This window comes from Sus scrofa, chromosome 14 (genome assembly GCF_054392235.1).
Source record: "Sus scrofa isolate SSC_HxYL_T2T_F1_AM1 chromosome 14, Sscrofa_HxYL_maternal_Yorkshire_Landrace_v2.0, whole genome shotgun sequence".
NCBI classification, from domain to species: Eukaryota; Metazoa; Chordata; class Mammalia; order Artiodactyla; family Suidae; genus Sus; species Sus scrofa.
The window spans coordinates 19464739-19482160 of NC_139396.1; the positions used below are offsets into that span (position 1 = coordinate 19464739).

At 49.4% G+C, this 17422-nt stretch overlaps 1 protein-coding gene across 1 annotated transcript; it reads left to right on the forward strand.

The window, feature by feature from the left end:
- The first annotated feature begins 2380 nt into the window (after nucleotides 1–2380).
- On the forward strand, nucleotides 2381–14390 carry LOC146396390 (putative serine protease 47). The gene is made up of 5 exons (XM_084995498.1): nucleotides 2381–2591; nucleotides 4292–4478; nucleotides 5646–5923; nucleotides 8172–8332; nucleotides 14073–14390. Exons 1-5 carry the CDS (start codon nucleotides 2381–2383, stop codon nucleotides 14388–14390), a joined length of 1155 nt encoding a protein of 384 aa, XP_084851624.1.
- The last annotated feature ends 3032 nt before the right edge of the window (nucleotides 14391–17422 follow it).

Here is a 17422-nt window from a genome sequence, read left to right on the forward strand (position 1 = left end):
AACCCAGTGCTGAATGATAGCTCTTCCAAATCCCATATCATCAAAAGAGGCTGAAGGTGTGTGTGTGTGTGTGTGTGTGTGTGTGTGTGTGTGTGTGTGTGCAACTAGGGTGTCTTCTATTGGAGCCAAGTGGCACATTCAAGAATCTTTAATCCAGTTAAGGATTCTTACAATGAGTAATTAACAATTTAGTTTACTGTGCTATACTTTTTTTTGAAGAGTTTCCAGATAAAGTACGAGATCTAAGTTTAATAATAAATTTCAGATAAAAATGAAAAAATGTTCAGTAAAACTATGTCCAAAATATTGAATGGGAAATGATTATACTAAAACACAACATATTGTTTACCTGAAGTTCTAATTCATTTGGGTACTTACTATTTTAATTAAATACACCTGACCATTTTATTCTTTCCAAAACTTTTGATTTTAAGGGGTGTAGAAATTCTTGTTCTGGAAGTCTACTCCCATCTAGAAAGGAATCTCGTTAATGTAAGAAGATAGTCATTGTAAACATCTGCAAATGTATTGAAAATATATTAAGTTTGAATCAAAGAAAACCCTGCATTTTAAAAAATGCAAATATATTGCATTCTAAATTCTTTGCATAACACATCTATGGAAGGATTTAAGTAAACACTAGTTCCCTGTGGGAAAGAGGACTGGGTGGACAGGGGAAAGAGGTGGGAGGACGCATGACTCAACACTGCATATTCCATTTTGCACAATTGGATTGTGATCCATGAGAAGGTATTATTAGTTTAAAATATTAAATTATTTACAGGGAAAAAGTTAAATATTTAACAATAATAATTTCTGGTCGTGGACCTGTGGGCTGCACAACCACGTTTTTGATGCACTGGGGCTCTCCAGAACAAAGGAATATTAGGCTGGTGCTGCTGGATATTGGTTGGAGCACAAGGACTTCTTCATTAGGAATTATATACCTACAGCTATGCACATATTGGATCTGCTGAGACAATCCTAATTTCAAATACTTTGTTCCATGGCACCATTACTACAGAAGTGTTTATCAGATGATAAATTGTGAATTTTGTTCAGAAAGTCTAGCCTCTGTTGAAGTAAGTTAAGAGCCAGATAGGAAGCAGAGTGGGTTGAGGGACAAAAAATTGGGTTGATGGATAAAGAAGTGAAAGGAAACATCAAGTCAAACCTTGGTGTTTGACTCTGAAAACCAATTCATAGATTGCCTGAAGAGGCACTCAACAATTTATGAGTGATTTTTTTTCTATTTCTTTAATTTTGTATCTATATGAGTGATAGATGTTCACTAAATTTATTGTGATGATCATTTTATGATTGTATGTAAGTGAAATCATTAAGCTCTATGCCTTAAACTTTAAAAAAAACTGAAAAAAAGAGAGCTAATGGATTGAGTTAAATTTTTTTTTTTGTCTTTTGTTCTTGTTGTTGCTGTTGCTATTTCTTGGGCCACTCCCGCCGCATATGGAGGTTTCCAGGCTAGGGATTGAATCGGAGCTGTAGCCACTGGCCTACGCCAGAGCCACAGCAACGCAGGATCTGAGCCGCCTCTGCGACCTACACCACAGCTCGCTGGATCGTTAACCCACTGAGCAAGGGCAGGGACTGAACCCGCAACCTCATGGTTCTAGTCAGATTCGTCAACCACTGCGCCACGACGGGAACTCCGGATTGAGTTAATATGAATGTATCAATATTGGCTCACTAGTTGTGACAAATGTGCCGTAACAATATAAGATCTTAACAAGAGGGGAAATTGGGTAGGGGGATACGCAAAGTCTTTGTATTATTTTGCAACTTACTCATACATCTAAAACTCTCCCAAAATAGAAGATTGATTTAAATACAAACATAAACAAATGAGTGAAGAAAAATGTACTGGAAATCATTGAAACGTCGCTTGTGATACGGGAACTTCATGGCATAGAAATAATTTTTCAGTGGAGTTATTTTAAAAGTTAATAGGGGAGTTCCTGGTGTGGCTCAGTGGTTAATGAATCCGACTGGGAATCATGAGGCTGCGGGTTCCATCCTTGGCCTTGCTCAGTGGGTTAAGGACCCGGTGTCACGTGAGCCGTGGTGTAGGTCGCAGATGCGGCTCGGATCCCGTGTTGCTGTGGCTCTGGTGTAGGCCAGCGGCTACAGGTCCAATTGGACCCCTAGCCTGGGAACCTCCATATGCCAGGGGAGCGGCCCTAGAAATGGCGAAAAGACAAAAAAAAGAAAGTTAATAGGAAGGTCACGTGGGATCAAGGCTGGGTTGGGGCGGGGTCAAGGCGCGGTGGGGGCGGGGTCAAAGCCTTGGCCAGGGCGGGGGCAGGGTCTAGGCCTAGGGCTGAGTCAGGCCAGGTTCAGGCCCAGGTCCACAACACTGACAATGGTCTCAGAGGAGAGGCTTCGGCAAGTAGGAGGCCAGCCTTCCGCCCTCCTCTGGCTGCAGCTGGTGCTGCTGCCGCCATGGTCGCCCACCACCACCCTAAACCTGCGAGGGTCCTGGGCCGACCCCGGCCCAGCTCCTGCAGCCGTGCGAGCGGTGGAGGGTGGGCCTCTGACTCCGGAAGCACAGCCATTGGCCTGGGAAGCCACAGGTGCGTGGGGGCCTCTGTGTGGGGCTGAGAAGGTGGGCCTGCAGGGCCTGAGGGGGCTTGACTGTGACCAGGGCTTGGTGCCCAGGGTCACTGAACCTCTTCTTTTGTTTGCGGTCAGGTCCATCTAACCAGGCAGCCCAGAGACCACCTTAACACAGGTGGGTCACAGGACCCCTACTGAGGGGCCTCTGGGATGGAAACTGCCCCAGGACCCTTGTGGGGCTGTGCAAGTGGGCACTGGCAGGGTCCAGCCTGAGGCTGGGTGGAGGAAAGCCCAGGACTGCTGAATGGGGAGCCCTGAGTCCCTGGGGCCCAGGCCCTAGAGCAGGATGCCTGCTCTAGGGGCCCTGGCCTCACCCCTGCCCTCACGTGTGGGTCCCAGAACCATGGCTGTCTTCATTAGCCCACTCCCTCTTATTTATTTAATTTTTTGGCCACTGCATAGAGTGTTTTTTAATCAATTAATTTATTTTTTCCGCTGCTGGCCGCAGCTTAATGTGGGATTCCCAGTTCCTGGACCAGGCATTGAACCCTGGCTGTAGTGGTGAAAGCACCAAGTCCTAACCACTAGACCACCAGGGAACGCCCACCCCTCTTATTTGTAAATGGAGAATCCTGAGTCAGAGGCAGGGAGTGACTTTCCCCAGGTTGATGCTGAAGCTCAGTCTCTGTGGACATGCTCTGAATTGAATCTCAGAGACAGAGTTGTGGGTGAAGTAGAAAAGAACAGCTTTATTGCTTTGCCAGGCAGAGGGGGCCACAGTGGGGTAACAGCCTCAAGGCTGTGTGCCCCCACCTCGAGGGCTGAGTGAGGTTCAAAGAGCAGGGCTTGATCAGCTTGTAGACTTTCTTCGGATTGGTGAGTGGTGAGGTACATGGGAGTCAACCTCATCCACCTTCTGGTTCCACCTTGTTTGGGTCTATGTGCTTGTGTGCAGCATATAGGTAACTTCTTCCACCTGGTGGGGTTTCAGTATCTGCAAAACATTTCCAAGGACATGGCTCAGAATATTATCTATAGTCCTTGAGGAGGAGCTAAATATTCTTACTCTGTTTAATCGTTAAAATATTATTTTGCTTTGCTTGACTATTTTCCTTTCTTCCTGCACTTTTCCACTTCTCCAGGTAAATGTACTCTGTGACTAAAGTTTTCTACAGACAAAAGGCAGTCAGAGGACATGGGTGGGGGTCTATTAGGGGAGGGCCTCATGGGGTCCTGCTAAGTTCCATGGTCACACATCACCCCAGACTCCTGCCTGCAGATCTGCTTCTCTAAGATACTGGGGCAAAGTGGAGGGGCACCGGCCCTTAGAAGCTATGATTTGAGTGCATAATGTTGGCAACTTCGGAGACCTTGAGTTGTTGAGGTGTGTTAGTTCAGGGAAATAAGGCCTGGCACATGGCCAGCCTTTGGCAGACTCCCTCAGTGATGTCCAGCTCAGCAGATATGCTGCCATGAGCTGTTGCCACCTTTGGTCACCCTTGGCATCTCACCATAGCCCTGGGCCTTCATGCTCAGAAAGCCTGCTCCATTGTGCTCTGCTGTCAAATTCTCAGTGGCAGCTGGTAAAGGCAGAGTCCAGGCAGCCGTGTCCTTTTGGCCAGGCCACTGGACACTTGCCCTTGGTTTTCCCATCTGTGAAGTGGAGGGGGCCTCCCTGGTAGTGGCATTTGGGGTCTCACCCATGTCTCTATTGTAGGTGGCAGGGGAGTCTCCACAGCGTGTGGGAAACCCAAGGTGATGTGGCGGATCTCTGGTGGTCAGGATGTGGTGGCTGGCCAGTGGCCATGGCAGGCCAGCCTGATGTACCAGGGCTTGCATGTCTGTGGAGCTGTCCTCATCAACTCCCGCTGGCTGGTTTCTGCTGCCCACTGCTTCTCAAGTGAGTCCTCTTTCCTAGGGTGCCAGCAGAGGCACTGGCAGGGGAGGAGTGAGGGTGTCCCACCCCAGCTCCTCTGGGCTTTCCTCTCGGGCTGTCTGTGGCCCAGAGGTCCATGTCATTCCTGCCTTTGACCTGTGTACCTTCTACCTGGACTGTCCTCCTGGCTCCCTTTCCCAGACCCTCCCCAGACTCTGCCCTCAGCCCCTGGGCCTGTCTCCCAACACAGATGTGCCCCAGAAGAGTAGCAGTGTCCATTCTGGCTGCCATGCAGTGAGGACCAATCTCAGATCACAGTTTCTCAAGGTCCCCACATTTCCAGGTTTCTGAGTCTAGGCAGGGACATGGGACCTCATGTCTGTTGAGCAGCTAAATGCCTCTACTTTTTACTCTTGCAAAACTGTGTGCCCAGGAGGAATCATGGTCACTAGTGTGCATGTGGGAGATGTGATGCCAGGCTGTGCAGGTGGGAGATGGGGCACCCTGGGAGAGTGATGTGGCTGCTCAGGAGTCTTACACACCTGGCCCTCCTGGGTCTGCTCAGTGCCCAGCTTGTGAACAGATGAGGAGGCATCCCCAGGGAGTTGGAACATCACAGCCCAGGTCTGGGAGCTGGAGCTTTGGGAGCTCAGAATCTGATCAGCACCTACTCTACGGGAGCAGCTGTGTTCAGGGCAAATGCAAGGTTCTGTTTCCTACACTCAGTTGCTCCTTTACCTTACAGATCTTTGGCAAGTGCTTCTAACTGAGCGGAGAAACAGCTATTGGGCAGGAAGGTGGTTAAAGAAGGGAGGGGTCAGGAAAATTGTGGGGCCATAAGGTGGGTTGTAGGAGCCTTGGGAAGGTAAAAGTAGAGCTGGGATCAATCCAGAACATCTCCTGTAAACAATCCAAGGGCCTTCATTTGATGAGCCCACCAAAGACCTTTCCAGCACAAGGATTCAATGCTCCTCTGATTCTTGGATATGGTGGAGAAACCATATGTCTGAGGTTGTAAGTAGAATATCAGTCTCAAGAAAGAAGTGCTCCTGAACTTTAGGAATGCAGAGACCAAGGCTGGCATCATGGGGGGTGCAGGGGTCCAGGTGGATGTCAGCAGTTAGATGAATATGCAGGGGAAGAGACCTAGCCCACACACAGGGATGATGGTGACAGCATGCTCTTCCTCCTCCAGAAAATCCCATGCTCCAGAGAACTACCGGGTCCTGTTAGGAAGCACGCAGCTGTTTGAACACACTCAGCACACCCTGGAGATGTCCGTGAGCCAGATTGTCATGCACCCAGACTTTGAGAAGCTTCATCCCTTCGGAAGTGACATAGCCATGTTACAGCTGCTCTTTCCTGTGAACTTCACTTCCTACATCATCCCTGCCTGCCTCCCAGCCCCTGGCTTGCAGCTGCTTAATAATGCATCCTGCTGGATAACTGGCTGGGGGATGCTCAACGAGGAAAGTGAGGGGGTAGGGGAGAGGCTGGGGTGGGAGGGCAGATAAGGGGGAAGTGAGGAGGAGGAAGAAGGGAAGGAGGACAGAGGAGGGGAGGAGGGAAGTAGGGGTGCCCAGGCAAAACAATGGCTGGACCTTGGTCCACTGTGCCTCATTTCCAGAGGACTGAACCATTCTGGTTCTAGTTCTGAAAGTGTGTGATTCTAAAATTCAGTGTTCCCAAAGTGCAAAGCTCTGAAAATCTGGGAATCTTTGACTGTTGGATGTTAAGAACTCAGGTTCTTGGAACCTGTCAGCTTCTTGATTTCAAGGCTTTAATCAACTATAGATCTAAGATGACTTGATTCAACTCAGAGGTCCTGCTTGGGGCCTGGCCCCTTCTAGGCCATGGAGGAACCAAGATTTTCCATTGGAGGCACTTAGGAAAAATGGAAAGAAAACATATTTATGACTTCTGACCTGTGAGCCTCCAAGGTCAAGTTAGAATGACTACAACTTAAGAGTGTTTCACTCTTTGAACCTCACTTTGCTCTTCTCCCAACCCAGGTCAACTGTCTACTTTGTGGGTTTATTAGGTGAACTGAGTAACACAGAAAAAGTTTGTGTTTTTCTAAGATTGAAAGGGAAGAAATGCAGGCAAAAACTCATGAGTAAGAGTGTTTATTAAAGAAAAGAGTGTTTATGGTTGGGCACAAGCTTATGTGGCAGAATTAGGGGGAAAAGAATGTGTATTTGCAATTATTTGTAAGGTTGTAATTTGGTAGGTGTTTCTCAGGATAGGAGGTCAGATTTTGATAAGACCCTGTCTTCACTGGGTGGGATGTGCCAGCATTGCTGGCCCTTCTCAATAGTGTATCAGTAACAATCCCCAACCTCAGGTCAGATAACCAGGTCCCCAGCATTGTCACACACACACACACACACACACACACACACACACACACAGTCTGGTTCTTCCTTGAGGACAGGGACTCTGTCTTTCTTGTTTTAATATCCCAGCCTATGCCCCAGGGCCTGGCAGCGGGGTAGGTGGCAATGCCTCCACCCTGGTCCTGTAGACCACCCGTTCTTGCATGGACCTCCAGACTGGTCTGCTAGCTCCCACCCTGTGTGCCCTACTTTAGTCTCCACACAACTGCCTGAGTGTTTGCTTTGAAGCAGGTGTTGTGCCAGTTCCCTGCTCTTTATCCTCAGTGCCTTCTCATTTATGCTTAGAAAACTGTCCAAATGTCCTACCTTGGCTCTCAGGCCCTGTGCAATGTTGGCCCCCATTCCTCTCTGCTCAGCTCCCACTGCACCCTCACCCACGCCATCCCAGCCACCAGGCCCCTTCCTGCCTTGAATATTCTGAGGCTGTCCCCACCTCAGGACCTTTACCTTGGCTGTTTCCCCAGCCTCACAGGCTCTCCCTGCTAATCTGGGTGACTCATTTCTTTGATATACAACTCAGCTCCTCCTCTGAAGAGTTTTCCTTGATGTGAAACCTAAAACAGGCAATCCATAATGTCACATTTCCCTGTTGTATTTCCTTACCACACTTCTCAGAGCTAAATGATCCTACTTATTTACTTCACTTACCCTGGTTCCCCAACTAAAAATGTTCCCCTCTATCACTAGTGTCTAAACAATAGCTAACCTGAAGACAGATGAATAAATGAGTGATTGAATGAGAGGATGGATGGGGGATGGATAGGAGGGAAGATGAGTGCCTGGAGGGGAAGATGGTTGAGTGGGTGGGAAGAGGGATGGAGAGAGTGGATATATTGATTGATGGAGGGAGAATGGGGAGATAGATCCAAAGATGGATAGGCCAGCAGATAGATGGAAGGGTGAGTGGATGAATGGGGCATGAGACAAGATGGGTAGATGATGGATGGAGGAATTAGTGGAGGGAAGGAAAGGTAATGACTGACAAATGGAAGTGGAAAGGATGGTTTGTGAGAGGGTAGGTGGGTTGGTGAATGGTTGCTAAGCATCAGTGATTGGTATGCATTGCTAGGATTTGCCTTTTTTCTTTATGGACTACGAGTGGTGTGGTCTATTGCTATGAGAGAGGTGGTGGGAATAGGATGAGTTTGGAAACGTTTGAGAAGCAGGGGAGGCCTTATTAGGCATAGGTAGAAGACTGATAGAGAGCTGAAAGCTCAGCTTTGCTGAGAAAACCCTATGATGCAGGGGTGATGGTGAGCAGTAAGGCAGAAGAGCCTGTAGCTAAGCTCTAGCAAACTTCACTGACTTCCTTCTTATCCTCACAGCGCCTCTGCCCACACCCTTCCATCTCCAGGAGGCTAAGGTAGGCCTCATTGAGAACCAGTTCTGTAATCTGGTATATGGACACAGGCTCAGCAAGAACTTCTCCGTGTATGAGGAGATGCTGTGTGTTGGGGACTTCTCTACAGGAAAGGCCATCTGCCATGTAAGTGAGGTCATTTCCCTTCTTCCCTGGCCTGTTCTCAGGGCCTCAGTTTCCATGGTGGGAGGCTGTGTTGCCTCCACTCTCTTTGTGGAGACCCCTGGTACCTTCTGTTTCGTCCCTCTACCTATGTTCCCAGGCTCTATCTCTTGGTAGTGTCCCCCAGGCTAGCCCCTTCCTCAGCACATTGCACAGGAGGACATCTACTACTGGTAGGACACTCCAGCAGCATCAATTCTGGAGGCATATTTTAAAACCTTTATTGAAATATACATACAGAAGAAGGCATTCATACTCTTTCCCTACGTGTGTAGTTGCATGAACTTTCACAGTGCTACACCCCAGGTGGCCAACACTCCTCTCCTCTTCTTGTCACCAACACTCAATGGAAACTCTCATCTTCACCTTAACACTTTATATTAGATTCTGAATTTTCCATAAGTAGAACTTATTTCCAGTTGTCAGATTTTCACGTCTTAACATTATGTTTGTGAGGTCCATCCACACTGTCACACGTAGGTATAGTTTGTTCAGCCTCATTGCCCTGCAAGACACTATCGTGTGAATTGAATTCTATGGTCAGTTCTGCTCTCGATGGATATTTTAGTAGCTTCCAGGTTTTTCATTTCATTTCACTTCCAGAGGTTTTCTATTTGATTTCACAGAAGCCCCTGAGGAGAACTGTTAGATTAAAAGCTATCTGCATGTTCAGCTTTGGCAGATGTTACCAAACATCTCCGGAGGGCTTGCACCAGTTCCACACATTCCAGCAGTGGCTGAGAGTTTACAAGCTCACCAACACTTGGCACTTTCCATCCTTCCTAATGGTGATGATTTATGTGGTTTGCATTTTCCTGATGATGGATGAAATATACTTCCGTACGTTTATTGCCGTTGAATATCTTCTTCCTAATTTACCTTCCGTTTTTTTCCCCCTGTGTCTTTTTCTTTAGGGGCTGTTGGTACATGTGTCTATGATATACATTCCAGACATGAGTGTACTGTTGAATTGTGAAGATGTCTATCCACTCTCTGTAGTGTCCTATTTTAGAAGTGGGCAAACAGGCCCAAAGAGGGAAAGCACTCCCATAAAATAAGGAGGGCCTGCGTGTTCTGACTCCAAGCTTCACCTGGCCTCCAGGCCTTCACCACATCCCCTCAGGGCCCAGCACCCTGAGCTGGCATTGGCTGCCAAGCTCTTACACAGATGGCATCGTGGAGTGGAGGGCAGAGGGTGAGGGTTCTGGAGTTAGAGGCACTGCTCTGCCCTTGGGTGGTCTTTTCACCATCTGAGCCTGTGTCCTATTCACGGTGTAGGAGTCTGAGGCCTCCTTCATGGGATTGTTGAAAGGGTGGTGTAGGGGGTTGGATAGTGTCCCCTAAATTCGTATCCATTTGGAATCTCAGAATGTGACCTTCTTTGGAAATAAGTCTTTGCAGCTGTGATTAGTTCAGAATCTTGAGATGTGACCATTGTAAATTTCAAGTGGGCCCTGTACCAATGACTTATGTGAAGAGGGCTAGACACAGAGACACTTGCTTTCAGACTTCCAGCTTCCAGAACCGTGAGAGGATACATTTGCATTGTTTTTATAGTTACCCAGTTTGTGGCACTATGCCTTGGCACCCCAGGAGATGCACACAGGAGGGACAAGATGACTGGGATTGTGACTTTAGCCTAGCCCATGAGAAGGCCACATGGATAGATATCTTCATGGCAGGCCAGTGAGCTGCTGGTAGAAGGCAGACCCATATTTCTTGGTTCCCAGTTCTTAAACAGTGGTATAGATTTGTAGCTGCCTGGCCTGGTCTGGCCTCCTCACAGAGCCAGCTCCACCCGGAAGTGGAACAAGTGTTCAGCCCCCACCCTGCCCAGTCCACATCCGGCTGTCACCATGGACCTCCCTTACAGCCTTGTCCACCTCCCTTCTCCTGCAGGAATTATGCCAGTGGAGCTCAAGGCCAGAGCCTTGTGTCTGCTCACCTGCTGGATATTCGTAGTGCCCCTCAACCCCACTCTTCCGCTGGTTTCTCTCCTGAGCTGGACACTCGGGAGTCCCAGCAAATGACCCCCCTCCTGCCTCCCCTTTCACCTACCACCGCCTGACTGAGAGATTCCACCTAGATTCCTCTTCTGCCATGTCACCTGCTCTGGACCCCACCCTCCAACCTGGGGCTCCCACCTCTCCCCACAAGGGCCCCTCCCTCTGCACAGGGGGTCCAGAAACAGGTCTGAGGAGAGAGAGCCTGCCAAGGCACTCAATGCTCAGACTGTGGGGCAAGACAGACCTGGTTCCATTGACTTCGGTTGTGGCCTTAGCTAAGTTTCCTCACCCATGAAATGGAATTGCTCATGGCCTCCACTGAAGAAGGTTCCTATAGAAATGCAGCACTGTGCCTGGCATTCAGTAGGTACTTAACAAGTTTTGGCTTCCAGTCTCCTGACCTGGTTTGCCTCCCTCTCTCTGGATTGTACCTGGCTTAGACCCAACCTCTTGCTGAAGGTGGAATTCACTGCTCCGGCCCTGCCCAACACAGACACAGACACAGACACAGACACACACACACACACACACACACACACACACACACACATACATGCATGCACATGCATACACATGCAAGAGTGCACACGCAAGGTTTGCTTTGTATCTACAGTAGTGCAAACTGTAGCTCACGTTTCATGTGATACCTTAGATTTGGGGTTTCTCCCTTCTTCCCTTCCTTTCTTTCTTCCTTCCTTTTCCTTCCTTTCTTTTATTCCTGCCCTACCTGCAGCATATGGAAGTTCCCAGGCTAGGGGTTGAATGGAAGCTGCAGTTTCCAGCCCTTGCCACAGCCACAGCAATGCCAGATCTGAACCACTTCTAGGACCTATGTCACAGCTTGTGGCAATGCCAGATCCTTAACCCACTAGGCAAGGCCAGGGATTGAACCTGCATCCTCATTTGTACTAGTCAGGCTCTTAACCTGCTGAACCACAATGGGAACATCTCAATTTTTTAAAGACCTCCAGAGTCCACCTTAAAGAATATAGAAACAATAATGAAAAGTCAGGTAGCGCAGTTAACCTTGGAGGAAATTTATTGGTGTAGTCACATCACCACCTCTCAAGGGACGCCCCCTGAGGCTATGAGAGCTGTACCGACATCTGCCCTAGAAAAGTGGATGCAGCAGAACAGATGGTCCCAGAGGAGGCTCTCTCCTGCCTTCTGAGAGCTCCCCAGGAATCAGGAGGCTATTGGAGCCTGACTCAGAATCCGTCATCATTTCCGCAACTGCATGGGTCCCCTGTGTGAATCCCTGAGGGCTGCAGTGAACAGGGAAAGGCCTTCCACTGGCCTCACACAGCTGGGAGGGGGTCCACCGTGCAGAGGGCTGAGGCCACCCCAGGTGGGGACCACAGAGGGGAAGGGCTGAAGTAATGATGGCACGTTCCCAAGAAGGTGCCTTACTTGGAGCTGCTGTGACAAATCCCCTCCAAGTGAATGGCTAAACCCACGGAAATTTATCTTATATTTCTGGAGGTCAAAAGTCTAACATCAAGGTGTTGGCCAGGTGGGTTCCTTCAGGAGGCTTTCCTAGGGGAGAATGTTTTCTTGGTTTTCCCAGCTTTTTAGAGGTCACCCTCATTCCTTGGCTCACAGCATTTCCGTCCTCAAAGTGCAACACCTCTGCCTCTGCTTCCGTCACATCTTCTGCTCTGACTCTGACCTCCTGCGTCTCTCTTTCCTTATGAGGATCTTGATTACATTGGACCACCCAGAGAATCCAGGAAAACCTTCTTAGCTCAAGATCCTCAACTCCATCACTGCTGCAGAGTCCCCTTTGCCACATGAGCTAATAGCCACAGGTTCCAGGGGTGAGGATGGGCATCTCTGAGGGGTGTTTTTGGCCAGCCACACCATGTACCCTTCGCTCTCCTTCAACCTGCCACTTCCCCCACCCCGCCCTCTCAGCTGGAGATCTTGCTTGTTTCACTGAGAACCCCAAAAGAAGCCAATCAGACTAGAGTCATTCATCCTGAAAACCCTACACACCGTCTATCCCAGCGTCTTCCCTCTCTTCTCAGCCTCAAGTTCCATCCCTGCCATGCCCAGAGTCTCTCCTGCTCCATGTCCTCTGATGCCCCTTCCATGCGCACCATCTACTGCTCAGTTTCTTTACCTCCCTTCCCCCAAAGACTCCTCCCAACAGTCCTGAATCTAACCCACTCCACCTAGGAGTGTCCCCAGCTTGCTATCCAAAACCTCAAGGCCACCATCCCCAATAGCTTGTCTCACCAGAACCGCCTGTGGATCTGAGTCCTCCTCTCACTTGGCACTTAAGCAAGTCTCCCTCCTGTTTCCTGGGCCCAGGCACTCACCAGATGCTCTGCTCTATGCCTGGTCCCCTCCCCTCCCACCTCTAAATGCTGGGACCCCAGGACTCCATGCTCAGCCTGCTTCTATCCCTCTGCACTTACCCCATGGTTAATGACAGAAAGGCTCAGATTTGACAGGTCCTATAGGCAGCTTCAAACTATTGTTCCAAATCTGACTGTTCTTACCACCTGGCCCCTCTCCATCAGTAATCTCTCCTGTAGCTGCCTCCCAGCTGGTTCATTCTCCACACAGCACTGGACTGATCCAGGCACTAGACATGACCTAGACAGTTCTCCATGGGGATCAAATCCTACCCTCTGCCATAGGCCCTGAGACCCCTCGTCCCATATACTTTCCTCACTCCCCACATGTCACTGCTCTTCCTCCCACCCACCTGGCATACCCCTCCTTCCCTGGTCTGCACTTACTCCTCCCAGTGCTCCTGCTTCAGAAAGTTCAGTTGTTTCCCGCTTGGAAACTCTACCTTGTGTTTCCTAGTGCAAGAAGAGTAGCCTTTCACCTCCACTTGATGAAGTGCCCTTCCCTTCCTGTCCTGACCCTCCCATGGCTTGTTTCCACATGTCACATCTGCCAATGGCAGGCTGGTTGGCTTATTGACAAAAGCACCACAAAGGAGGAGACCCTGTGCCCAGGGCAGAGGCTTCCTGGCTGCTTGCTGCACATGTTGGATGGGTAAGTGGAGGAGCAGCAAGCATGACTAAGGCCCCTGCCCCTCTAACCCCAGCCACAAGGACCAGACCCTCCCTTTGGCTGATGACATGAGGAGATTTCCAACCAGATGGCCCTGCCCTGAGAGCATGAACTCTAGTAAGTCCCAGCAGATTTCTTTCTAACCCCCACCGACTCCCTGAGCAATAGAGGTTGCCTCCGCCAGGCCAGGGTATGGGCATCTTCTGAAATTGCTCAACCAAGGTGTTGAAAGTAAACCAAATGACTAAATGAATGAAAAATGAAGAGGGTCCAGGTAAGGGGTGTGCTGGTGCAGCCCAGGGTCTTGCAAGAGCTGAGGTCGGCAGGGGCTTGAGCTGGCCAGCCTCCACACCCAGACCAACTCTCTTGGGCACTGTGGGTGTAGCTGTCCCTTCTCTTCCTTGGACAGTGCCTTGTCAGGGATATCCAGGCTGTCTCTGGGCACAGGGGTCCATATGATCATAGATTGAAACCTGTGATTGTCCTGAGGTCAATCAGGGGCCTCCTAAAACATGATACCATTGCCTCCCTGCATGGCTTAAACAGGCTGGTCTGCTGTGGGATGCTGGTGTTTGGACCTTCCCAGAAGTCCACCTGAGGGACCGTAGATGGCAGAGACTCCTCTGACCTAACTCAGTTGCTCACAGTAACTCCCCTCTCTTTCCTAGGGCGATTCCGGGGGGCCCCTCGTCTGTGACCTCCTCAGTTCATGGGTTCTGGTGGGGCTGGCCAGCTGGGGCTTGGACTGCCGACATCCCACCTACCCCAGCATCTTCACCAATGTCAGCTACTTCTCCCATTGGATTGACGAGATCCAGAAGTGCACACCCCTCCCTGAGCCCATGGCCCCTCCTCCTCACACCCAGGTTCCATCCCAGTCTCTGCAGGCTGCTGGCTCGCCTGGGCCTGGCACAGCCTTTGTGCCTTCAGAGACCTGGACCCTGCTGCTGTTTGTGCTCCGGGTCCCGTGGCAGGCCTGGTGCTGACCCGCCAAGCTCCTGTGCTCCTGTCTCTGCCTCAGAGTCCAGTCTCTTCTCTGGAAACTGCGGCCCCTCCCCCACCAGCTCCATCAGCTTTCCATGGCCCCATCTTGGCATTTCTGTCCAACAGTGGCCACCCCACAAACCAAGCCTGCAATCCCAAATAAACAAATGAAAGACTCCTCCTGCTCCTGCCTTGGGGCCCTACAGCCCCTCCTGACCTCCATCCGTACCTCTTCCATTGAGGTCCACTGTCTGACTCCCTGGACAAGGAAACAGGCCCTGGCAGAGAAGCTGTCTCAGGAGGAAGGCAGGGGTGAGGATGCTGGTGGAGCCCAGCTGGGGACAGAGAGGGTGTCTTCACTTGCAGGCTCCATCCTGTGGTGGGAGTGTACAGGCCTTCAGAGAGAGTATATCAGTCAGCTCCAGCTGCCATCACCAATCCCACGGGCAATGGGGCTTAAACAACAAGAATGTATCAAGTAACTGTTGAGATCAAGATATGCGCATGGTTGGTTTGCCCTGAGGCCTCTCTCCTTGGCTTCTAGATGCCCATCTTCTGCCTGTGCCCTCACATCAGCATCCCTCTGTGTGTTTCTGGGTCTAAATTTCCCCTTTTTATAGGGGCACCAGTCATATTGTATTAGGGGCCACCTTAGTGACCTCATTTTAGCTGTTTCTTTAAAAACTCTCCTCTAGGTGTTCCCGTTGTAGTGCAGCGGAAATGAACCTGACTAGTATCCATGAGCGTTCATGATTGATCCCTGGCCTCGCTCACTAAGTTAAGGATCCAGTGTTGCTGTGAGCTGTGGTGTAGGTCACAGACAAGACTTAGAACTGTCATTGCTGTGGCTGTGGCCTGCAGCTGCAGCTCTGATTTGACCCCGAGCCTCAGAACTGCCATATGCTGTACCTGCACCTCTTGAAAATGAGCAAGTTCCCCTAAAAAAAGGACCCTTAGCTACATCCGTGGACCATCCTTGCTCTCTCCTGCCTGCTGCTGAGTAGGAAAATGTTGGGGATCCAGAACTCCTCCAATGACTGGTGTGCTAGCAATAGCTTCTGTGACAGCAGGAAGCTCCTCCCCCCCAGGCAGAGGCGGTCAGGGGACCGTAGGTGATGGCTCTGTGCTCTGTGCTCCCCATTTCAAACCCTTTGTATCCCTGCCATCTGAGGAAGGCAGGCAGTGCCTGGGAAATCACCCTGGTTACAGATGTGTCACTTGGCCTGTGTGGCAAGAGGTCACCCGTGAGCCAGATGGCCCAAATCCTCTCTGGAACACACTGCTCCATACCCACCACTTAAAAATGCCCTTCAAACAAAGCACATTGGCTGCACAATTGTAAGAGCTGTATCGTTAAGATATGATGTCTGTGATTTAGAAAAGGGTTACTCCTTGCCTTGTTCTTAGAGAAACATACCATGATTTGGTAAGGAGAAGAACCCAAACTAGGCGGCCCACAGCCTCTGTCAAGTGTGTTCCTTCAGCCAATGCTCTGGATCCATGTTGAGGGTTTTGGGGTTGAGCCTTTCCCTGTTGTCAATGGGCAGGCTTCCCCTTGGTGTATATCATATGCAAAGGTTGCCCAGCACCTGCCTCTGTTTCAGACAAGCTCCAGTCATGCTGCCGCTGGAATTAGGAACCTCCTTTACCCACCCTGTGGACAGTGGTCATTTCTCTGATTCTGTGAGTGTATCATCCATTAAACCACTATTGATTTTATTTATTTATTTTTTGTCAAGTTAGGCTCCACCTACAGCATATAGATTCCCTGGCTAAGGGTCAAATGTGAGCTACAGCTGATTCTATTGAATGAAATTTCTATTAATTTCTCTTTCATTCTTTTTCTTTTTCTTTTTTTTTGGGGGGGTGTACTCTCAACATATGGAAGTTCCCAGGCTAGGGGTGGAATTGGAGCTCCATCTGCTGGCCGATGCCACAGCTACAGCAATGCAGGATCAAACCTACATGACACCTACACCACAGCTCATGGCAACTTCGGATCCTTAACCCACTGAGCAAGGCCAGGGATTGTACCCATGTCCTCATGGATAGAAGTTGGGTTCATTACCTCAGAGCTGTGACAGGAACACTGTCTATGTCATTCCTTTTATGGCTTGAAGAACATTAGTGTAATTCCTCATTTACAGTCCAAGCACCTTAATGTTAATCTTAGACTTTTTTCGGTTTTATTTTTGTTTTGTTTTTTTTTTCCTTTTTTTTTTGGGCCACACTCGTGGCATATGGAAGTTCTTTGGAACAATGCTGGATACCTAACCCTCTTCCCCACAGCAGGAAATCTATTCCTGGTCTTTTTAAAATCCTAGGTCTTGCTCTTCCTAAAGCTATTTGGATGTTGATGCCAGTAGGCTGGTGAGGTTAGCATCAGGAAGTTTGACAAGATGCAACACTCAGAGTTCCCATCACGGCTCACTGGAAACAAATACGAAACAAATCCCCACCTTGTGGATGTTGGTAATTTCTATGATTCTGTGAATGTATTGCCCATTAAACCACGGTTTGATTATTATATTGATTGACTGGTTGTCATTTTAGGGCCACACCTGCAGCATATGGAAGATCCAGGCTAGGGGTCAAATCAGAGAATGCCAGATCCAAGCCACATCTGTGACTTACATCACAGCTCATGTTAACACTGGATCCTTTAACACATTGAATGAGGCCAGGGATTGAACCTGCATCCTCATGGACACCAATCAGATTCTTCATCTGCTGAGCCACATGGAATCTCCCTAAAATATTATTTGGTTATGGTCTGTTCAACTTTCATTTCTGCAATTTCTATTGCATTCAATTTTTTCTTGTCTTTTTTGGTCTTTTTATGGCCACACTCTTCAACATATGGAGGTTCATAGGCCAGGGGGCTAATCAGAGCTACAGCCACAGCAACACCAGATCTGAGCTGCTATGTGATCGACACCACAGCTCAAGCCAACGCAGTATCCTCAACCCACTGCGTGAGGCCAGGGATCAAGCCCGCATCCTTACAGATGCTGGTCAGATAAGTTTCCGCTGA